Raw genomic sequence first — 24,191 nt, forward strand, 5'->3', positions numbered from 1 at the left:
TTGCATCACTTCTGGGTTTTTCTGTTTATGTGGTGCTGTGGAATCAAACCCAGGGCTTCATGCATGCTAGGCAAGCACTCTACCGCTAAGCTACATTCCCAGTCCCAAATGTCATTTTTTTAAGGTTATAAGTAATGAATGCTTTATAATACTCCAACTTGTTAGCAATTTGTGTTGATATTTTTAGAACTAATTTAGACTTTTTTGGTGACATAATTAAGATATTGGGAAATGCTTTCTGATATTTAGGTGATAATAATACTTTACTTGCTAAACTCTAAATCCTCAATTACCTTTAGACTCTTGTGTAGTATTTTGGAACGTATTTTGCTTAATAGTAGGTGATAACAAATCCAGGACCTCCTTTGAATGCTTAAAACTGCAGAAAGTATCAAATCCTTTATCTATTGTATTTTTCCTATACATACATACATATGGTAAAGTTTAATTTATAAAAGATTAATAACAGTTTATTATAATACATTGTAATAAAATTGCCAGTATCATTAATTTTGTGTTTGAGGGCCATTATTAAGTAAAATAAGAGTTACTAAGGAAAACTGTCACCAGTTACAGTTTAACTATTTATTGCAAGACAAGTTACAAAATAAAAGTTTATTATGAAATGGGCTGGGAATATGGCCTAGTGGTAAAGTTGCTCATCTCTTATACATGAAGCCCTGGGTTTGATTCCTCAGCACCACATACATAGGAAAAAAGCCAGAAGTGGTACTGTGGCTCAAGTGGCAGAGTGCTAGCCTTGAGCAAAAAGAAGCCAGGGACAGTGCTCAGGCGCTGAGTTCAAGCCCCAGGACTGGCAAAAAACCAAAACCAAACAAAAAAAGAGAAAGAGTCATGCTGTTGTTGTTGTTTTTAATAATGTTTTACTTCTGCCTTAAGGTTTAGGGGTTTTTTTAAATCTATTTGCCCTGAATTAAGTGTTAATTTGATGGGAACTCTGCTTATAAAATCATCACTTACTGGGTTCTAATAAATTAAAAATTAAACTTGAAAAAAAAAGAGAGTTACTTCAGTTGGGCATCATGGTACATGCTTATAACCCAAGCTACTCAGGAGGAGGAAGTAGGAGGATTGAGACAAGCCCAGGCAAAGTTACCTTTGAGACCTAATCTCAAAACAAGAACAAAAGTGCCAGGGGCAAAACCAAGTAGTAGAGTACTAACCAAGCAAGCATGAGGCCATCATCAGTTCAGAGGGGAAATTTTTAAAAACCCTTACTTGAATGTGAATACTATGATACCAGTCCAGTTGTAACCAAGAAGGCTGCTAAGTGACTCACAGTGTAGTTATGCTGGACAAAGGAATGATTCATATTCCCACCAAGATGGAGTACAGTAGATAAGATTTCAACTCACTGCTTAGAATGCTGTACAATATAAAGCTTATGCTTTTTGCTTATTTCTGGAATTTAATTTTTATGTGTGTATCCTGGTCCTGGGGCTTGAATTCAGGGCCTGGGCACTATCCCTCCAGGCACAGCTCAAGGTTAATGCACTTGAGCCACAACTTTTTTGGTAGTTTTAATGAAGAGTCTTGCAGATTTTCCTGCCCAGGCTGGCTTGCACTTATCCTCAGATCTCAGCCTCTTAAATAGCTAGGATTATAGGTATAAGCCACTGGTGCCCAGCTAGAGTTTAATACTTTGGACCGTGGTTAATTGGAGGTAAGAGTCTCACAGACTTTCCTGCCCATCTGGCTTTGAACCGCAGTCCTCAGATCTCAGCCTCCTGTGTAGCTAGAATTACAGGCGTGAGCCACCGACACATGGCAATTTGAGGGAATTTATAGGGAAATAAAGATGCTGTTCTTCTAGCCTAAATATGTTTCTCATGAGCTGGGCACTAGTGGCTCATGCCTGTAATCCTTACTACTCGGAAGGTTGAGATTTGCAGGTCGTGGCTCAAAGCCTTCCTGTGCAGGAAAGTCCATGAGACTCTTACCTCCAGTTAACCACCAAAAAGCCAGAAGTAGGGCTGTGGTTGTAGTGGGAGAGCACTAGCCTTAAGCAAAAAAAGCTCAGGGACAGTGTCTAGGCCCTGAGTTCAAGTTCCAGGGTGGACACAAAAAATACGTCTCTGATGAAGGAGCAACTACAGGGAAGCCTGGGTGATTCTGAAATATTTCTCAGTTCAGTGATATTTCAGTATGGCTCAGTTTTCCTTACAAAGTACATAGTAAGGGACCTTGTGCTGCTTTAAGAGGTAGTATTTTGTCCTCCCTCCCTTTTTCCCTTCCTTTCTTCCTCCCTCCCTCCCTCCCTCCCTCCCTCCTTCCCTCCCTTCCATCCTTCCTTTCTTTCACCAGTCCTGGGGCTTGAACTCAGGGCCTGGGCACTGTCCCTGAACTTCTTTTCTCAAGGCTAGCACTCTACCACTTGAGCCACAGTGTCACTTCTGGCTTTTTCTGTTTATGTGGGTGGTACTAAGGAATGGAACTCAGGGCTTCATGCATGCTAAGCATGCACTCTACCAATAAACCACACCCCCAGCCCATTTTGTTATGTTTCTTAAGCATCTCTCCCAAGAGGTACTTGGATGACAACTGACCTGACTCTAATTTCTCATTTAATACAGGCTTGTATGGCTGTCTATGACATTCCTGACTTGCTGAGAGGAAGAGGGTGCTTAGGATCTGTGGTTTTCTCGGAATCATTTTTGACATCTCAGATCTTGGTTAAAGAAAAGGGTAAGTACATACAGTCTTTGGAGAGCAAACCTTGAAACTTTGGGGGGGGGGGGAGAAATCATAAGCTAAGGTAAAGTAACAGCATAAATTGGTGGAAATATTAGAATACTTACGATAAACTAGTAATATACTAATTAAAAACTCTTACAAATTAATAAGAAAAATGTATCCTACTCAATGGTTATATGGGCAAAAATATAAACATGCCAATTGCAGAAAAGGAGAATAAAAATATAGGGAGGTGGGGGCTGGGGATATGGCCTAGTGGCAAGAGAGCTTGCCTGGTATACATGAGGCCCTGGGTTCAATTCCCCAGCACCACATATACAGAAAATGGCCAGAAGTGGCGCTGTGGCTCAAGTGGCAGAGTGCTAGCCTTGAGCAAAAGGAAGCCAGGGACAGTGCTCAGGCCCTAAGTTCAAGGCCCAGGACTGGCCAAAAATAAAAAATAAAAAAGAATATATATATATGGAGGGACAGATTTACATATATGAAGATATGCAGCTTTATAGTGGTAATTAAGATGAAACTTTGTAACAACAGTTACATACAATCGTTACCCATTGTGTTAACAAAAAAAAAAATTAAAGAATGATATCCTGTGCTGGGAGGATGGTCCTGATTATTTCAAGTTGGTTTTATTAGGTATATTTTTTAGTACCTGTAATTACCTGGATAAAAATGAAAAGTAAGCTAAGTTGGGCATGATGGCACATGCCTATAATCCTCTCCTCCAGAGTCAAAAGGATCCTAGAATTTGATGCCTGCCTTGAGTGAGACCTGTCTTAAAAAGGGGAGGAGGGCTGGAGGTGTGTAGCTCAGGTACTCTAGTTTAATCCCCAGCACTACAAAAAAAAGGGGGGGGAAAAAGGAAAATAAAAAGTAAAATTAAAAGCGACTAATTTCTGCAACTTTTAAGTGTAGGTCTCTGTCCTAAAAAAAAAATACTCAAGTTAGTTACATGGGGAAACTATTCTTCTATCTTCCCATTAGTCTTTCTGTTCCCAGATGAAGTTCTCATTTGCTAAGGGCATCAGACGGTGCTAGTAAGAGAAGCCCTTGATCCTAAGAAGGGCAAGGGCACTAAGTGTCTGTGGGCTGAAGTGGTTGGGAGTAACTGGCTTATCTGTGGTCTTCCTACAGATGGCACTGTTGCCACAGAGACCAGCTACATAGTCTTGACAGCCGCCGTACCCCGATTCTGCTCTTGGCTGGTCAGTATCATCCACTAGTGAACGTAGACCCATACATGAGTGTGGGGAGGATATTTGGGCAAAAGCTTCTTTGTGAGCTCCTTGGTGGGCTGCCACATCCTGAGCTAGCTAGCTACTGTTCACGTGTGCAAGTTTTAGCTCAGCCTTTTCTCTTTATGTCAATGAATCTTAATTCTTTCATTTTCTCACAATTTTAGAAAATCCCTCACCCCCCCCAAAAAAAAGCTCAATTATCTGTTAAGTGGTGCTAGGAAGCAATTAATGCTTCATGTTACAGATGGGGACACTAAGGCATAGAAGCTGAAACTATCTAGGGAATACATTCCAAGATCCTGAGTAGAGATCTACTAGTCCAAGGTCACACAGATCTTGAGAATTGGCCCCTATGGCCTCTTCTTCAGTCAGAATGATGGCTGCTGATATGTCTTTCTCCTTGTAGAAGTGTCCCATTTCCTCAGTGGGACTTGGGATACAAGAGTGTGATATTTAAAAGTCTAAGTTTAGAATCTGTTTATACTCTGTTTTTCCCTATCCACACTGGAACTGTAGAAACAAAAGTTATCCTATTCTCTGACATGAATGCATTTAAATAAGAACATACTTTAAAAAATAATTTGGGGGCTGGGGATATGGCCTAGTGGCACTCTTGCTTGCCTCATATACATGAAGCCCTGGGTTCAATTCCCCAGCACCACATATACAGAAAACAGCCAGAAGTGGCGCTGTGGCTCAAGTGGCAGAGTGCTGGCCTTGAGCAAAAAAAGAAGCCAGGAACAGTGCTCAGGCCCTGAGTCCAAGCCCCAGGACTGGCCAAATAAATAAATAAATAAATAAATATAATAATTTAGGCCAGGTGCCGGTGACTCAGGCCTGTAATCCTAGCTACTCAGGAGGCTGAGATCTAAGAATTGAGGTTTAAAGCCATCCTGGGCAGGAAAGTCAACCTGTGAGATGCTTATCTCCAATACCACTAAAGAGCCAGAAGTGGAACTGTGGGGCTCAAGCAGTGGAGTGCTAGACTTGAGTGAACAAAAGCTCAGGGACAGTACCCAGGCTCTGAGTTCAAGACCCAGGATGACACACACACACACACACACACACACACACACACACACACACACACACACTTCAGTATGTTCTCATTTCCTCATCACTAAGCAGAATTGTTTTCTTTCTGAAATGACATGTAAGTAGAGATTAACACATTCTTTCCATTAGCTGGATCTGAGGTGCCAAGAAAGTCCACAGTAGTCCAGGCCTCTGACCCCTGCTAACCAGCGGCCACTTCTGTGTCAGCATGTCAGGGCCTGAGAGTACTGGACATGGGGGAGGGAGTTTTAAATCAGTCTCTTGGAGATATTTGAACTCAGTGAGAACTAGCAAATTGAAAATCTGCATTTCTATTGGACACAGGTAGAAGATAATGAAGTAAAATTGTCTGAGAAAACCCAACAAGCAATGAGGGTAAGCAGCCTTCTCATCCCTAGTATTAACATCATTATCAGCATAAAACATAATTCATAAAGATACTATTTCACCTTAACTGCTGAGCTAAGCTTCTTTATCTTAGATTCCAATTTGTACCTCCTTCTTCCTAGCAGGTTTTTGGAAGAACCAATTCTGAGGGACAGAATTAGAGGGATTTCTTCTCTCATTTAGACCTTTCACTGTTTTCATATCTGAAACTGGGCTTGGCCTAGACATGTAGAGCTAAGATGTGAAGGCTTTAGGCCAAGGAAAAACTGACTGCATTTTTCACAGAAAAAATTAAATCCACTGGGACATGAATAAGTATCACAGGCTCTGATGACAGGACTTGGAAAGCACCTTAACATTCCTTTTCTCAGCATGAATCAGGGATGTCAGTTAGATGACAAAAAGCTAGGCATTGACCAAGGCCATGGAATAAGTTGAGCATATCTGAGTCTGACTCAACCTTTTTGACAGATAAAAGTAGGTAGGACTTTTGATTCTATATTTATACTGTAAATCATCTCTTCTTTTATTGTTATTGTTAATGTTTTTAAAGGGTGATGAGTGTTTTCTGGGAAGTTTCCTAACAGGAGGAGAGGGAGCATATCTTTATTCTAACAGTCTTCAGTCCAGGCCTGAGGAAGGTAAGTAGCTATGACTTCTGTTCTTGGCTCTGTCTGGGTCCTTGGTTTGCAGCTACTAGCATAGGTGTTGTGATTAATAATACATCTGCTGTTTGAAAAGACTTGTTTTTAAAGACTGTTTTCTTATTGCTTTCTCCTTTGATCCACCCACTTTGTGGATGAGGAAACTTGGGCTAGTTTCACAAGCAAAATGGCTAGTCTCAGAACTACACCTGGCCTTCTTGTAGTGGCCTGAGGTTTGTTCTCAGAATGCATTATAGCTGCGGCATTTTTAGACATAGTCCTAAACAAATTCTAGTTTCTTTTTCTACTCCTATATAATAAATTACTGCTAATTTAATAGCTTAAAACACTTGTTACCTCATAATTCTGCAAGTCAAGTCCAGGCATGCTTGACTGGATCTGTGGTCTCGTGAGGCAAAGTCAAGGATCAGCCAGACTAGGGCTAGAGGCTTTACTCCCAAGATTTCCCAGGTTTCTGGTCTGCTAATGCCTTCTGCTTGTAGGACTGAGACCCCCATTTGGTTGCAGGTTGCCAGCTAGGAACTATTCTCAGTTCCTCCTTTCAGAGGTCCTTCCCTGAAACCCTCTGTATCTCAGCAATCAAGAACCTTCCTTGTGTTGACTTTCTCTCATACCAGTCTGTCTACCCTCTGGCCCCATGATTCACATCCTTTTTCTTTATACAGAATACAGTCACTTGCACCCAAGGGTCTCCTCTCACAATTGTAGCAATTCAAATTCCTACATTGCATGAGCTCCAACATGCCCGGTGCCATCATGAAAACCATCTCAATCCATTGTAGATGAGGTTCTGAAATGTAGTAAACTGTTGAGTATAGTTTCTAAACACAGTTTTCCTCCCTGTTTGTATGACAGTGAAGCTATGAAGTAAGTTAATTGTCCCCAGATTTCCAAACATAGGACACTATAGGGCCAGAATAGGATAATAGTTCTTAGCTTCGTGTTCAAAAACAAGAAAAAATGGAAGTGAGAAAGGAGTCACTAGACTTTCCAAGTCACCAACTTGGCATACTAAATTCCTTGATGAAGGTCAAGAATTGGAAATGATCTGTGGCTCTTAGCTTTGTCCTCTGGGCTTTTGGTTCTGTCAGCTCTGACTTTCTGGATTTGCCCTCCAGCTTCTTGGTTCAGTCCTCTGAGTCACCTTCCCTTTCCATGAAAGTAAAGTAGTTCCTTGATTAGTACTTATGGCCTAGAAATGTCCTGCCCCCGTTGCTCTTGGTTTCACCCTCTGAGCTCTGGATTTCAACTCTAGGCATATGACTCTGCCCTCTGGACTTGTGGTCACACCTCTTTCATCCTTTCCAGCAAAAAGGAGCACCTTGTTTGTAGCTCAGTTTAAAAGAATTCTGAGAGATGAGCAAACTCCCTTAATCTTGTACACTTTCTGTTCCTCTCAGTGCAGTTGGCCGTGTTTCTGCTGATCCAACATTCTCAAGAATCTTTTGATCTTATTACATAGATATAAGGGGGTTTACTCCATGTTGCTTTTAGATCTCCTCAAAGTAACTGAGAATGAGAGAGGGAGAGAGGGAAGGGGGGAGAGAGAGAGAGAGAGAGAGAGAAGAAACGAAAGAAAGAAAGAGAGAAAGAAAGGAAGGGAGGGAGAGAGAGAGAGAAGAAACGGAAGAAAGAAAGAGAGAAAGAAAGGAAGGGAGGGAGAGAGAGAGAGAGAGCGAGAGCGAGAAGGTGTTTTGCTGAGGATCCAACCCAGGGCCTCACATACAAGCACTGCACCACTGAGCCGTACACCACCCCCAAAATAAGACTTTCACAAGGGCTGGGAATATGGCCTAGTGGCAAGAGTGCTTGCCTCATATAGATGAAGCCCTGGGTTCGATTCCCCAACACCACATATATACAAACGGCCAGAAGTGGCGCTGTGGCCCAAGTGGCAGAGTGCTAACCTTGAGCAAAGAGAAGCCAGGGACCAGTGCTCAGGCCCTGAGTCCAAGGCTCAGGACTGGCCAAAAAAAGACTTTCATGTGATCCTGTTCTTTTGCTGCTGCAAATAGCCTTTGTGAGGAGGATGAGCTCTGACTTCACAAATTCCTCAACCTTCACTAAGCAAATCCTCTTTCTGGATGATTTGTTCTCATTGAAAATGTTCTAGCTGGTGGCAAATTCCTTTCATTCTCAGATCACTGGTTCAGCTCCTCCATTCACATAGAAGACATGCACAAGGAGATCTGCCTTTCAACCCACAGAATGCTGGAGTGGTAACAGCATCTGTTAACATGCCTTTGTCCTTCAATTTTGCTTCCCCAGATCTTAGTGCAGAATAGCTGGAAATTAAGAACATTTGTGGAAGTCATGCAGTGTGTGACAATGCTACCAGCAAGATTGTATTGTGTATATTTTGCTTTTTATTTTATTATTTTTTTTGCCAGTCCTGGGGCTTGAACTCAAGGCCTGGGCACTGTCCCTGAGCTTCTTTTGCTCGAGGCTAGCACTGTGGCACTTGAGCCACAGCATCACTTCTGGCTTTTTCTGTTTTTGTGGTACTGAGGAATCAAACCCAAGGCTTCATGCATGCTAGGCAAGCACTCTACCAGTAAGCCATATTCCCAGCTCCTGTTTTCATTGTTATTAGAGCAGATCATAGAATTAATCACTTTGATTCATTTTTATTAGCGTAAATTAGCTATTCAAAGGGGTTTCATTGCAACATTTCCATACATGTGTATAGTGTACTTTGACCAAATTCATTCCTTGTGTTATTCTTTCTTACATACACACACACACTCACACATACATCCCACCTCTCCTCCTTGCATAGTGTTTTATTTATTTATCACACTACTAAAGTTTGAATTTAAGGCCTGGAGCTTTCACTTGCTTTTCCTCTCTAAGCTGGTACTCTGCCACTTGCACCGCATCTCCACTTGCATAGTTTTGATAGCAGGTACAAAAGCAGGGATATTTGCCAAAATTAGTTTGTACCTTCTGAGCAAGGATGTGTTAGAAAATTAATCTTGGGTTATACTGAGTTAGCAAGATTCAGTATATTCTAGGTCTCTGTAAAATAATAGTAACAATAATTTAACTAGTTACTGTTGACTGCTAGCCCAGACAGGAAAGTCTGTGACTCATATCCAAATAATAATAATTTTTAAAAGGTACAATTGTTTATAAGATCTCATTAGTCCGTGTTTGTGTGTTTTGCTAGGTATTGAGCTGAAAGCCTCCACCACTGAGCTATACCCCAACCCTAAAATTACACTTTCATGTGAGTTCTCAGCATGTCGTACAACCTTGCTATACATGTTAGGCAAGTGTTCTGCCACTTAGCCACATTAGTCACATTGTTTTAAGAGCTTAGATATCAAACATTCTTTAGTTCTTGAGATAAATTTAGTTTTCTAAGGCAGGAGAATTCAATAGATAGAAATTTAATCAGGAAGCTAAGCACCGGTGGCTCATGCTTGTAATCCTAGCTACACAGGAAGCTGAGATCTGAGGATCCTGCTTTGAAGCAGCCTAGGCAGAGAAGTCCTGGTGAGATTCTTATCTCCAATTAACCACTCAAAAATTGGAGGTGGCACTGTGGCTCAAAGTGATAGAGCACTAGCCTTGAGCAAAAGAGCTCAGGAACAGCACCTAGGTCCTGAGTTCAAGCCCCACAACCCACAAAAAAAAAAAGTAGAAATTTAAACAGGAATCTTGTCATTCTCTATATTAAGTATTTTATCTCTTCAGGGTGCAGGTCAAGGACTACCCTAAGTTTATGAGCCTTGAAGTTTATAGCATTTAGGGGCTCACTTAGAAGAAATTAGTAAAAAAAAAAAAAATGGTTGAAACTTTTCTCAGGCTTTGGAAGTGGGTTTGGATAGGTGAAGGGTCCTGAAATTTAGATGTCATTACTGTCTTGATAAATCTGCCTCTGTTTGCATTAGATGATCAGTTAGAAATTGATGTGTTGCCATTCCTGAAAATATTTATCTTGAGCTTCTCAGCATATATTGTCTTGATTGATGCTTTAAGTCCTGAAGCCCATAGAATAAATGAAAACTGGCCAGATTTCAGTGCCAGTTAACAACAGCATTTACCTTCCAGGATAATCCATATCTGAGGGGTAGTGCAGGCCTTCTGACTTTCTCTTCCTTAGTAGTTATGGGTGAGCATAGTTCTTTCCCTTGAAATTCTTCCAGCTCTAGAACCGGATTTTCCCTTTCCTAGCCAGTGGCTTCTGCTATCATAAGACTTCTTTCTCTTCAGCTTTTATGTCCTTTAGTTGCCCTTCTCTTCCCACCCTGCTGACAGAAGCCAGGGAAGATGCCCATTACCTAATCCTTCAGAATTTGCTTTGGAGTTTTACCACACATGCCCATATCCCTATACAGTGTCCTGTTTTGAACTTAATCTAAATAGACTCACATTGTGTTTGTTCTTCTGGGACTTGCTTTTATAGTCAATTATATATTCCTAGGATCCATCCCAATTATGTGGTATTTATTTGGGCATTACACAAAATTACAATAAAAATTAGCAGGGCTGTAGTAAACTACAGATATATTCAAGGAGACTTAGAGGAAGTTTCTAAAGATAAAAATAAGGAGGATTAAATCTAGTTTGAAACAATTTTTGCCCACAATGATTAAAGACGAATGGTTATCAGCTGATTGAACAGATATTGTTAGGCAGATACCTTTGTAATATACTTAATTTCCCAATTTTGTTTGCTCATCTTGGAAATAGTTGACTGACCTCCCCTACTCAAGAAGCCTTTAGAACTTGCATCTATTAACTCTTCACCTCTGATATAGAAGCAACCCTCTAGAGCTTTGAGACTACTTTTCTAGAATCACGACTCTAATAGTCACTCCTTGTCCCTCGTGCCTGTGCCTTAGAAGTAAAATATTAGTGATAGTATCCTTGAGTTTGCTTCTCAGTCTCCAAGAACTGCCTTATATCTTTCCTGTATGAAACGCTGCAAGGCAAGGCTACTATAGGAACAAAAATGATCCAACTTGAACCAACTCCAGAGGACTGATTCATCTAGGGGTCTGATGGTGTTCTGCCTGGGCTAAATAGCCTGGCCCTAATCCTTCTTAGTTATCCATCTTTTCTGTTACCTGCTTTGGGTGTGTTCCCTAGTTGTCCTGAGACCCTAGTGATTTTTCTTGGTTCCTGAGTGAGGGACATGATCTATTTAGGGATGAAGCAGCTTCTGCCAAAGAGAGGGAAAGAAGAATCTATGGACTTAGCAACCAAGTGATATACCCAAAGCCTCTTTTATCATATTTCTTTGGAAGACACCTGTAAAGGAGTGAGTTTTGTTCCTCCCCATCAAGGTAACACTTTATACACTTGTTTTTTACTTCCTGTGAAAGACTATAACTATGGCTTTATTTCTCTCTGCCAAGGATCTTTGCAGAACACTGTGTTAGCATACAAACCATGTAATGGAAGCTCCACTGATACAGTGTCTAGTTACTACTTGCTATACCCTTGGTACCTACAAGGATTTTGGAATCTGCCTCCAGGACCCAGCCCTCCAGCTCTGATCAACTTTCTTTCCATTCCAGGGAATATACATTTCTTCTCTAATGGTCTTCTGTTTTCTCACCGTCATCATGGAAATATCATCATTTCCAAGGATCACATGAATTCTGTTTCCTTCTATGATGGGGTAGGTGTTTTAACTGTCAGTTGGTTTGGTGGTCTGAATGATACTTAGACCTCTGAAAGGAAAACCCTTTTTGTGTCTCCTCCACTGCCTTGGACTGGATGGCAAGAACCAGCAGCGTATTGAAGGAGGCGGGCAAGGAGATTGACAAAAAGCTTGTATATTCTTTCACTTATTTATTTACTTTAGTGCCCATCCTGGAGCTTGAACTCGGGGCCTGGACATTGTCCCTTGGCTTTTGTCCTCAAGGCTTAGCAATCTACCCCTTGAGCCACAGCTCTACTTCCTGGCTTTTTTGGTGCTTAATCGGAGCTAAGGATATCATGGACTTTTCTGCCTCACTGACTTCAAACCCTAATCCTCAGATCTCTGTCTTCTGAGTAGGATTACAGGCAAGAGCCACTGGTGCCCAGGAAGACCTTCATATTCTTAAGACACTTCTGAGCTTTATCAGACTCACTGTTCTGGAAACAGAACAGGGCGTAGAAAGACCTTCTGGGTTAGAAAGGCCAACAATTCTCTATGCCCAAATTCACTCTTCTTAAAGAGGACTAGGAACTAACCTGAAAAGACCACCAAGTGGCCCTTCACAAATGGCCTTTGGGGCTGGGAATATGGCCTAGTGGCAAGAGTGCTTGCCTCCTACACATGAAACTCTGGGCTCGATTCCCCAGCACCACATATATGGAAAACGGCCAGAAGGGGCGCTGTGGCTCAGGTGGCAGAGTGCTAGCCTTGAGCCAGGAAGAAGCCAGGGACAGTGCTCAGGCCTTGAGTCCAAGGCCCAGGACTGACCAAAAAACAAAAACAAAAACAAAAACAAATGGCCTTTGGCCCAAGAACATAGGGATCATCCACTTCAGAACTAGAAATGTACTTTATTCTGTGGCATTGATGGGGCTCCATTTACCCCTTAACTTTGGGAAAGCATTATGAATGGACCAAAATGGGGAGAAATGCCTAACTTTCCCCATCAGGGCTTAATTCCACCTCCCTCACACACTCAGGCTTAACTTCTGGCTCCATAAATGTACTACTCCAGAACAATTCTTTAAAGCCACCAATCTGTACTAACACTCTTGCCTGTAGTGGGAAAAGAGTAGCTCAGAGTTTTTCCAGCCCATATTCAACAGCCAGCTCAAAGTTTTCTCCTATCCTTTTTATTTTGGCAGTACTAGGGTTTTTAAGTTAGGACCTTGGACATGCTGCTGAGCAAACACTCTACCCATTGAACCACACCTGCATTCCTTTTGCTTTAGTTTTTTTTTGTTTGTTTTTTTGGTCCTGGAGCTTGAACTTTGGGCCTGGGCACTGTCCCTATGCTCTTCAGCTCAAGGTTAGTGCTCTACCACTTTGATCCACAGAGCCACTTCCACTTTTCTGGTGGCTTTCTGGAGTAGCTAGAGATTACAGACATTAGCCACATAGTCTTTTGTTGTTGTTGTTGTTTTAGTTATTATAAAGACAATGTACAAGCCAGGTGCTGGTGGCTCACGCCTATAATTCTAGCTACGCAGGAGGCTGAAATCTGAATATCACAATTCGAAGACAGCCTGGGCAGGAAAGTCCAAGAGATTCTTAGCTCCAGTTAACCACCAGAAAAATGAAAGTGACACTATGGCTCAAATGGTTGAGCGCTGCTAGCCTTGAGCTGAAGAGCTCGGGGACAGCACCCAGACACAGAGTTCAAGCCCCACGACTGACAAAGAAAAAGGCAATGTGCATATGAGTTACAGTTATATAAGTCAGGAAGAGAGCACATTTCTTTGTGAACAATGTCACCTCTTCTCTGGTACTCTCTCTGTTTTTTCCTCCCATCCCTACCCTAAATCAAGGAGACCATGCCCCTGTGTTGTCTGTGTTCTAGGCTTGTCTCGCTCAATATTATTTGTTCAAGTTCTGACCATTTACCTGCGAATACCAATATTTTATCATTTCTAATCGCTGTGTAGTATTCCATTGTATATAGGTACCATATTTTTTTGATCCATTCATCTGTAGAGGGGCATCTGGGTTGTTTCCATATTTTGGCTATTGTGAATTGTGCAGCAATAAACATGGATGTGCAGATTTCTTTTTGATATCCTGAGACCTGTTGTTCAAGATAGATGCCTAGGAGTGGTATGGCTGGGTCATAGGGTATGTCTATGCTGAGCTTTTTGAGCCCTGGCTTCTTTTTGCTCAAGGCTAGCACTCTGCCACTTGAACCACAGCGCCACTTCTGGCCTTTTCTATATATGTGGTGCTGAGGAATTGAACCCTGGGCTTCATGTGTAGAAGGCGAGCACTTTACCACTAGGCCATATTCCTAGCCCCTAAATTCACTTTTATGTTGTTGTTGTTTTTTTGCCAGTTGTGGAGCTTGAACTCAGGGCCTGAGCACTGTACATGGCTTTTTTTTTTTTCTGCTCAAGGCCATCACTCTACCACTTGAGCCACAGCGCCACCTCTGGCTTTTGTTCTATATATGTGGTGCTGCTATATATGTGGTCATGCATGCTAGGCAAGCGCTCTACCACTAGTCCACATTCTCAGCCCCTAAATTCACTTTTAAAAACAGGGTATATGACTATAAAAATAGGATTTTCTTCCACATAAAAAAGGGAAGTCACGGGGCTGGGAATATGGCCTAGTGGCAAGAGCGCTTGTCTCTTCTACATGAAGCCCTGGGTTTGATTCCCCAGCACCACATATATAGAAAATGGCCAGAAGTGGCGCTGTGGCTCAAGTGGCAGAGTGCTAGCCTTGAGCAAAAAGAAGCCAGGGACAGCGCTCAGGCCCTGAGTCCAAGGTCCAGGACTGGCAAAAAAAAAAAGGGGGGGGGGGGAAGTCAGTGAATGAATAAGAGTAAAAAGACTGAAGGAAAAAAACAAGAAACATATTTTTCTCTGAGACCAGGAACAAGACAAGATAGCAACTTTTGCCACTCCTATTCAACCTAGTATTAGAGGTTCTAACTAGAGCTAGAAAATTGGGAAAAAATTAAAAGGCATCCAAATTGAGGAGGATGGAGAAGTAAAATTCCATGTGTTCATCTATATGACATGGTCTTGTATCTAGAAAACCTTAAGGATTCTATTCAAAGCTCAGCTTTCAAGAGCCTGAGGCAGGAGGATCTTGAGTTCAAGGCCAACCTGACCATATCTCCAAAAACATAAATTAAAATTGCTCTGAATTTACTGCTTATGTTTATTTGTTCTGTCTCTCTCTTCTACCTTCCCTCTCCTCCCCTTCTTTTCCCTCTTTCCTCCCTTTCCCTTTCCTTTTTAGCAGTGATTTCTGAGATACTATACAAAAAGCATAGACATCAAGAAAAAATACTTACAAATTCAGCTTACCAAAATTAAGCTTCTTGGGGACTGAAGGGCATGACTCAAATTATAGAGCATCTGCTTAGCAAACTGAGATACTGAATTCAAACCTCAGTACCTTGAAAGAGGGAGTGAGGTACAGGAGGGAGAGGAGAAGAGAGAGGGGGGAGAAAAAGAAACAAATAGACTTCTGTGCATTAAAGTTCACTCCTCTCAGTGTATAAGCAACATACAATGGGAGAAGTGTTTGCAAATTTTATATATGTAATATATATTATAATATATAAAATAAGGGATTGATACCCTAAAAGGAATTTTGAGATGACATTCTCAGTTTAGTAAAAAGATGCTTGTTCTGCCCATATTTCCTGTAACAGAGTTGGAACATATGTCTATATTGAACGCCAGTAATTTCGATGTGAGGGCAACCACAATAAAATTGTCATAACTAGTGTGTATTATGACACTAGTTGTGAATCGTCAAATAGCTTCTTTTACTAATAATGCTCCTCTTTTTCTGTTTAGGATTCCACCAGTGTAGTGGCTGCCCTTTTCATAGACTTCAGGAGCTCATTACTTCTTCATCTCCCAGTTCAGTTCCATGGACCAAGCAGTTTTCTGATGATTGCCCTTTTCCCAAAATCAAAAATATATCAAACATTTTACTCAGAGGTAATATCACTCATTCAGGAAAACATCTACCTTTTTTTTTTCTTCACATAGCAGTTTAGACAGTAAAGAGTGTCTTAGAGCTAACAGTGAGGTGATTAGAGCAGGAGCAAATAGGGCTAGTTATGGAAGGCTTTGATAATCCCCTTGAGTTCTGGAATAATACTCTTGCTTGTGAAGAGGTGAAAGCACAAAGAAACTGGGAGGGGAGGCTTTTTAACCTTTTAAGAAAGATCTAGCTGGGCATCAGTAGCTCTCGCCTGTAATCTGTAATCGTAGCTACTTCCAATGCTGAGATCTGAGGATCTTATCTCCAATTAACCACTAGAGTACCAGAAGTGGGAAGTGGCACTGTGGCTCAAGGTGGTAGCCTTGAGTAAAAGAGCTCAGGGACAGTGCCCCGGCCTGTAGTTTAAGCCCCATGACCACACAAAAAGAGAAAAAAAGAGGAAGGGAGGGAGGGAGGGAGGGAGGGAGAGAGAAAGAGAGAGAGAGAGAGAGAGAGAGAGAGAGAGAGAGAGAGAGAGAGAGAGAATCAATCTACTTTGTTCCCTTTTAAGTCCTAATTTGATTTATTTCCCTTTTAGCTATTTTGTTGAAGTGGGTGCCCTGTCTACGAAATTAGAACTCTCTGTCCCACCCTATGTTCTCCATCCTGATGGGTCATCATTTCTGCCCTTGCAGATGATTCTATCTGGCAGGGTTACAGATGCTCAACAGACTGAATAAGGGGCAAAGTTAACTAAGAATTAATGTGACCCCCTTAGAGACCAAGTAGTAGCCAATATCAAACTGATGGATGGCCACAAAACTGATAAATGGAAAGATACTATTGTAGTAGTTTGTGAGAGGACAGTGTATGTCTATTTCACTCCCCCACTCTTCCAACAGATCTACACAATGTGATCTTGGCTACAGAGTGGCTTCCTTTACTGCCTGCTGGGCTTTCCAGCCTGCTTGCGTTTGTTCTTTCAATCTGGGAACCTAGTTACCCTTTTATACTCTTTATCAGCCATCCCTGTGCCTCTAGGCAGAAATTATTTGTACTCTCTGACCCTGACACCAGGGAAGAACATGCTCTTGCTGCCAGAACAGTGTTACCTGACACCTTCCTCCATGCTGACCTCTGGATGTGCAGTCCCTGAGGAGAGGAACCCAGAAAGACATTTCTGGCCCTAAAAAAAAAAACACAAAACAAAATTTCTCTGGGCTTATTTTTAAAGCAAAGTTGTTTGTTATAATGGTTTCTCTCTGCACTCGCAGTTTAGATTTTCACCAACAATCAAATCCCCATGTGGGTTCCATATCCTGTTGTTGGGTTTAAAATGTTCTTTGCTCAAATTCTGTTTTGTTTAGGTCTTCTCCCCCTGGCAACAACAGGATAACTCGGGGCTTTCTTTAAAAGTGATCCAGGAAGATGGATTATCTGTGGAACAAAAGAGATTGTAAGTGGCTGCCTTCAGTGTTTGTGCTTCATTCCCTAAGCTTTGTGGGTGTGTTCTCTCTGCGGAGAGACTTATGTAACACAGGGGTCTTGGCTTCTGGAATTCCCAGTAGTCGTTTCAGTGCTGCCAACTTGCAGGTAGCCAGTGTCCTTGAGACATAGATGGCAAGAGAGATGAAATCCACTCAGAATCTGAAACTCGTACTAGTTCAAGCACTTTTAGACCAACCTTCCTATGTAGACATGCCAGTCATCCTGTATGGACACATGCCAGTCATCCTGTATGGACACCACATTTTGTTTCAGTCAGTGAGATGCTTGTTTCAGAAATGTTGATTCTGTCACAAAACCTTGGCTAAAAAGGCTCAGAACTAGTTTACAATTCTTGTGCAGGGGCTGGGAATGTGGCTTAGCGGTAGAGTGCTTGCCAGCATGCATGAAGGCCTGGGTTCGATTCCTTAGCACCACATAAGCAGATAAAGCTGGAAGTGGTGCTGTGGCTCAAGTGGTAGAGTATTAGCCTTGAACAAAAATGAAGCTGGCCAGGGACAGTACTCAGGCCCTGAGATCAAGCCCCAAGACTTGCAAAAAAAAAAAATTGTTGTGTAGTGGGAAGTAGAAGTCTAATCTGTGAGATTTTGCTATTGCAGGTGCTCCAATGCACAGAAACTCTTCATTGCCCTGAACCAGCCTGCTGGGGAGAAGTGGAGTTCTCCAAGGCTGCTCTCAGCAAAACTCCCAGAACTTGACTGGTGAGATCTGGTTGTCTGGTTTTAGATGTTTATTGTTTCAACTTTTGAAATGTTAGCAACCTCAGTCTTGGGCCTTTCTGTGCTCCTTTTCCTTGATGATAGCTTCATTGAGATTTCTGTAGAAGGGAATAGTGATGTACCATATACAATTTTATGCCCTAGTGAAAATCTCTAAGCCTCATTCTTCAGGAGTTAGGTAAGAAGTTGTTTAGGCCAAACTGTGATGGTTTTTCCACTATCTTGATTTTTCCAGCTTTCTCCAGCATTTTGCTGTCAGCAGCATTAGTCGGGAGCCTGTGATGCGGACCCATCTTCCAGTCCTACTGCAGCAAGCTGAAGTCAGCCCTAAACACAGAGTAGAAAATGACAAGGTAGAAGAGCTCACCAAATGTGCTGAGAATTCACAGGAGGATAATCCTACACCCCAGCCCTTGGATCTTTTATGTCAGTTAACAAAAGACGCTCAGATAGAGTCCTTTTCTAATACTCCGCCTCCTTGGATACTGATGTAATGATACACATGAAACCTGCTCTATACAATGACTATGTCAAACCAGGCTCCATAATAGTGATAAATTCTGGCATGGTGCCATGCCCTCCCCTTGCTTCTTGAAATCTTTTACACTCTTACTCTGTGTTCTCATGCTGCCAACTCTTTCTAGTTGTGACAGAGACTTACCTAGCAGTGGATAACACATTGTTTTTAATAAGGGGAAAGGTGCCCATTTACCATGCCCTGGCTGCAATCCCTAGAGTAAGGTGATATTCTATAAACATTGTTCTCCCTAAAATGGCTTTTAATCTATTCCCTCCCCATGCTTCCCTCCCTTTGGCCCCCTTCCCATCATTCCTTTAGGAGCCATGTGTTGTAATAGACTCAGAGGAATCTGTGCAAATCTAGAAGACACAGCAACAAAAGGAAATAGAAGTGCTAAGCAATTAAAACATCATTTTCCCCTTAGACAAGAATATAGAAAGCTTTAAAATGTCCACTTATTATCTTTTACTAATAAAAAGATTCTATAAGATTCACCTTAATGTAAGAAATTATTTGGCTAAACACATATATGCTGTGATTTAAGGAGCTAAAGCCTGGGTACTGAGGAATGGGAAGCAAGAAAGAGAAAGAATATGTCAGTTACATGGAGTACTGACCAGGGAACAGAAGAGGATACAGTACAGAGTTTCTAGTCAGAAGGGAGGAAGGAACACTGTGAGCTCTCACAAAACAAGAGCGATCCACAGCTATCTTTGCAGTGTGATCAGCCTGGGTGATGAGTGCCTCCATGCCTTGCTATAGTATAAGTTATCTATGACTGCCTGTCTTGATTAGTATTCTATATAATGAAGCAAAAACATGCCTAGGGAAGTCTTTGCCCTGCTTTGTTACTTAATAGAAATCCCCCAACTGTTTCTTGTTGTTTTTTTCTTTCTCTGCTTAATCTTAGTGAATTTTTCTCTTTTTTAATGATGCTGGGCATAGAATCCAGGGCCTTGTACATTGTGCTAGGCAAGCACTCTCTCATTGAACTAAATCTTCATACTTAGGTGAATTTCTTAAATGGCTTTGGAGCCTACTTGAAGAAGAATCTGTTTTTGTGTCGTGATATAATGAGGCTAGGACAGTCCACAAGTGTTTCCCACACCCAGTGAGTTTCTACTCATCCTAGGTCATGTGCCTCAAAGGGCATGGCAGCCAGAGAGAAACATCTGCAGTGTAGTTCTCCTCCTCTGCCAAGTTCTCCACACCAGTATAGCTAGAGACATTCTGGTCCCAGATCTCCTTTCTGCCCAATGTTTTCCTAAGAATTGTTATTGCAAATAAGTCATAATATCCTTGAATCTCTACAATAGAGCTGTCTCAAACCTATAGGCTGTTTAATTCATTGGATAAATTTGCAACATGCACCACAGAAATTAGAGCTACATTTTATATGGTAGTTGCTTTGTGCAGATACTGTTGTAAGCATTTTACATAAATTAACTCCACTAATCCTCACATCTACCCTATAAGGTCAGTTTTGCCATTGACCCAAAGTCAGAGAACTGGTGAGTGTTGGTGCTGTGTTTTCAACCCACAGAGGCTGGCTCCAGAAGTCCTTTCTCCTGGGGCTGGGAATGTGGCTTAGTGTAGAGTTCTTGCCTAGCATGCATGAAGCCCTGGGTTTGATTCCTCAGTACTATATACACAGAAAAATCTGGAAGTGATGCTGTGGCTCAAGTGGTAGAGTGTTAGCCTTGAGCAAAAAGAAGTTCAGGGACAGTGCCAAGGCCCTGAGTTCAAGCCCCAGGACTGACAAAAAGTCTTTTCTCTTTTAGCTTTTTTACATGGTGCTGCATCTCAGTTGAATTGCAAACCCATGTGACTTTTCTTTCATGTAGGTGATTATCAGCATTGTAACGGGCCTCCCAGGCTGTCATGCTAGTGAGCTCTGTGCTTTTCTGGTCACTCTACATAAGGAATATGGCAGGTTAGTATGAATAATATCTTTGTTTTGGGGAAAGGGACTGTATTCCTTGGCCTGCCTAGCTACAGGGAAACTTTAGACATGTACTGGCTGTTAGTGTGACTGCTAACTGCCCAGCAGTTATTCATCCATCTGCTTATTTAACATACTGTGCTGAGGGCTTCCTATATTCCTGGCTTATACCTGTAACCCTAGCTGTTCAGGTGGCTGAGATCTGAGGATCTTGTTTTGAAGCCAGTCTAGGAGGAAAATACATGAGCCTCCTATCTTCAATTAACCACCAAAAAAGCCAAAAGTGGAGCTGTGGCTCAAGTGATAGAACATATTAGTCTTGAGCAAAAAGCTCAGGAACAGTGCTCAGGCCCTGAATTTAAGCCCCAGTTCCAAAACACACACACACACACACATACACACACACACTCTCTCTCTCTCTCTCTCTCTCTCTCTCTCTCTCTCTCTCTCTCTCTCTCTCTCTCTCTCTCTCTCTCTCTCTCTCTCTGCTATGGAGAAAATAAAACAGCAGATTCATGGAAGTGCAGGTTAAGAGTGGCACTCTATGGGCTGGGGATATAGCCTAGTGGCAAGAGTGCCTGCCTTGGATACACGAGGCCCTAGGTTCGATTCCCCAGCACCACATATACAGAAAACGGCCAGAAGCGGCGCTGTGGCTCAAGTGGCAGAGTGCTAGCCTTGAGCAAAAAGAAGCCAGGGACAGTGCTCAGGCCCTGAGTCCAAGGCCCAGGACTGGCCAAAAAAAAAAAAAAAAGAGTGGCACTCTAATGTTTGGTTTGGGTTTTTGTTTGGTTTTTGGAACTGGAGCTTGAACTCAGGGCCTTATGCTCTTTCTTGCTTGGCTTTTTCTTTGAAGGTTGTCATTCTACGACTTGAACCACAGTTCTACTTCCAGATTTTTGCTGGCTAATTGGAAATAAGGGTCGCAATGGACCTTTAAAACCTTGCCTACTTTGGATCCTCAGATCTCAGCTTCCTGAACAACTAGTATTACAGGCATGAGCCACCAGTGCCCAGCTAGAACTTACGGTTTAAAATTAGGTAATTAGGGTAGTCCTCACTAAGAAAATAACGTTAAAGCAAAGACCAGAAGAAATAAGGGAATGAACCATGTGATCTCAGGGAGAGCAGCAGGATGAGGGAGTACAAAGGCTTGGAATTGTGCCTGGTCAGCAGGGAAAGTCAGAGCCATCGTAATTATAAGAACTTGGGAGGTAATGATCCTTCCATGACCACAGAGGAACTGTGTGAGTCCATGCACAACTAGAACATGCTAGCTCAAGTGAAATTGGGAAAATAATTTGCCCATCATTTCATTTGCCTGGCAGATTATTGATCAACCCTTGCTGACTGAGCCAAGCGTTTAATGTCTAATCAGTCTACTATGAAGGAATCCTGCAGGATTGTATAAAAGAACTTAAACGATTGAAATTACCTAGACAGTTGGGAGTTTGGGGTGGAGGCTGTGGAGATGGGAAGGTACATTTTGGAGGAATGTTGGCGAAACATGGCCTCATTAATGAGCACTTAATGGCTCGCCAGTTCCTCATGTCTAATGCTTTTGTTGTATAAACATTATTATTCAGGCTTGGACTCAATGCCTCGTGTGTCTGCTCAGCTTTTTTCACTCAAGTCTGAAGTTCTACCAGTTGAGACACTTCTCCTTTCAACTTTTTGCTAACTAATTGAAGATAAGACTCTTTAAACAGAGATTCTCCAAACTAAGCTGCCTGAGTAGCTAGAATTACAGATATTAGCCACTAGCATGCTACTAACAAGTTTTCTTACCCTGCCCATTATTCTTAGTGAGAGTTCTATTGAATACCAAACTGAAGCTATTTTATTGCATAGTCCTTCAGGAAATCACCGGTCAAGAATCTTGAAGCCTATTGGTTGTATGTGTACCTGTCTTCCCTTGGCAGGAGACTTCTTGTCAAAAGCCCCAATGCTAGTAGTTCCAGGATACTGGGCTACCTAGTGCTCTCTACCTTCTTCTGTGGTACCACAGAACTTTACAGAGTTTATGGGCAGAATGTCTTTGAGAGTACTAGGAGCACTTGAATCCATGGCTAAGCCCATAGGGCCAGGCCATCAAATGGCTCTGTACTAAGCTCACCTTTGCCATTTCCAGGTGGATGGTATACCGCCAAATTATGGACAGCTCAGAATGTTTCCATGCTGCACACTTTCAGAAATACCTTTCCAGTGCCCTGGAGGCCCAGCAGAATCGCTCTGCCCGCCAGTCAGCCTACATCCACAAGAAGACCAGGTTGCTGGTAGTCTTACAAGGGTGAGTATTAGAAATCTAGGGGAAGATGAGTGAGGGTAGTAACAATACCATTACTATGAGTACAGAATAAACCTGAGTTTATTCTGTGCTCATGTTCCTGAGTAGTGTCTTTCCTACACAGAAAAGTCTTAGCCCAATAAGAATCCTGTTACCACACTGTGGCCAAGAGTGGCCAGCATATGGTAGTGGGTATAGTCCATATACAAATTATGAGTTTGACTTCAGCATCCCAACATCCTCAAGAACTGGAGAATTTGGTCAAGATTCTCTGACACTTCTTGGAATAATTATCTCTAAACTTCATCCTTCACCGTCTAGACATAGGGATCTCATCTGTTTCATTCTTCCTTCCTGTGAAACTATACAGGTAAATCCCTCTCTCTGCAGTCTTGGTCCCCCGATTCTGTGGATAACTAGCCCAGTTGGGGTGGAGGTACCACTTCTTGACCAGTGTAGAACTGTGATCTGTGTAAGCAGCACGATAGTAGGTATACAACATAGGAGAGAAGATTTGATAAGAGCTTGGATGAAAGGACATTCCCTTGATCAGTTCTCAGGCCTTCTAGGGAGGAATCTCTTGCCAGTTCAGGTTCATCGTCACCTGGGCCCAGATGGGAACGTGCCGGGTCAGGAAATCACAGGCTGTACTTTTCACTGTTGTTATTGTGGTTGGTAATAAGGAAGCTTTTGGTGCTTCTCACAAAGTGCTTTTTGTGTTCATAATAACTAGTGATTGCAATAGGGTAGTTGTTTCCAGTAAATAATGGGCCCAGATCCAAAGCACTGTTTGGTCTTCTGGCTGTGATGGTGGCAGTTGGAGGGAGCTGGGATTATGGTCCTGAGGAAGGTGGGTGGGACTGTGCACCCTTAAGACCTTCATGCATGGGCAGACCTTGCAGACCTTGTGCTCATACCCTATCTCCAGCCTCCCATCAGCCATCTTAGCCTAACACTTTGGGGTCAGGACACAGAAGCTACAAAGGAAGAATGTGGTCTTGAAACCATTCATTTTCTTCAGGTTTTCTATTGCTTCCACTGGTCAAAGGTTAGGTCAACCCAACTCTATCACTTCCTGCCTCTGCCAGAATTGAGAATCAGTAAAAGTTTGGGCTTATGGGGAGGATCTGGAAGCTTTCCAATTTGCACTTGAGTCATTTCCATGATTTCAGAGCATTGTTTATTCTTTGTCCCTGGTTCTACAAATCTCTTTAAGTGTCAGCTGTCCTAGCTCTTCACTAAGGCATTCTCTCTATAGGCTGGGCCTTGAATTAGTGGTTGTTGTTTTTGGTTTTTTTGGTTTTGTTTTGTGCTCCTAGAGTTTGAAATCAAGGCCTTGCACTTGCTAGCCGAGTGTTCTGCCACTTGAAACCATGCTTCCAGCCTTTAGTAATTTTTTTAAATAGTATCTCTTTATGTGCATGCATGTGTGAGCATGTGTGTGCATGCGTACGTGCATGCGCATGTGTGTACCAGTATTTATATGCTTGAACTCAGGGCATGGACACTGTCTCTTAGCTTTTTTACTCAAGCTGGCACTCTGCCACTTGAGCCACAG

At 42.2% G+C, this 24,191-nt stretch overlaps 1 protein-coding gene and 1 long non-coding RNA gene across 3 annotated transcripts in view; one reads left to right on the forward strand and one right to left on the reverse strand.

The window, feature by feature from the left end:
* The window catches only part of Dnaaf9 (dynein axonemal assembly factor 9), a 120,914-nt gene that overhangs the window by 62,919 nt on the left and 33,804 nt on the right, over window positions 1-24,191 (forward strand). For both annotated transcript variants that reach the window (XM_048348887.1, XM_048348886.1), the window contains exons 17-27: window positions 2,595-2,706; window positions 3,850-3,920; window positions 5,334-5,384; window positions 5,950-6,037; window positions 11,590-11,693; window positions 15,527-15,673; window positions 17,027-17,115; window positions 17,765-17,866; window positions 18,120-18,237; window positions 20,249-20,337; window positions 22,478-22,636. In XM_048348887.1, the coding sequence (XP_048204844.1) occupies window positions 2,595-2,706; window positions 3,850-3,920; window positions 5,334-5,384; window positions 5,950-6,037; window positions 11,590-11,693; window positions 15,527-15,673; window positions 17,027-17,115; window positions 17,765-17,866; window positions 18,120-18,237; window positions 20,249-20,337; window positions 22,478-22,636 (1,130 nt within the window). The remainder of the gene's footprint in view (window positions 1-2,594; window positions 2,707-3,849; window positions 3,921-5,333; window positions 5,385-5,949; window positions 6,038-11,589; window positions 11,694-15,526; window positions 15,674-17,026; window positions 17,116-17,764; window positions 17,867-18,119; window positions 18,238-20,248; window positions 20,338-22,477; window positions 22,637-24,191) is intronic.
* Window positions 18,244-20,041, reverse strand: LOC125353312. Its single transcript, XR_007211306.1, has 3 exons — window positions 19,367-20,041; window positions 18,900-19,298; window positions 18,244-18,753 (listed from the first exon to the last, which is right to left on the reverse strand). It is a non-coding gene; the product is annotated as an uncharacterized LOC125353312 (long non-coding RNA).

This window comes from Perognathus longimembris, chromosome 6 (assembly GCF_023159225.1).
Source record: "Perognathus longimembris pacificus isolate PPM17 chromosome 6, ASM2315922v1, whole genome shotgun sequence".
Classification (NCBI taxonomy): domain Eukaryota; kingdom Metazoa; phylum Chordata; class Mammalia; order Rodentia; family Heteromyidae; genus Perognathus; species Perognathus longimembris.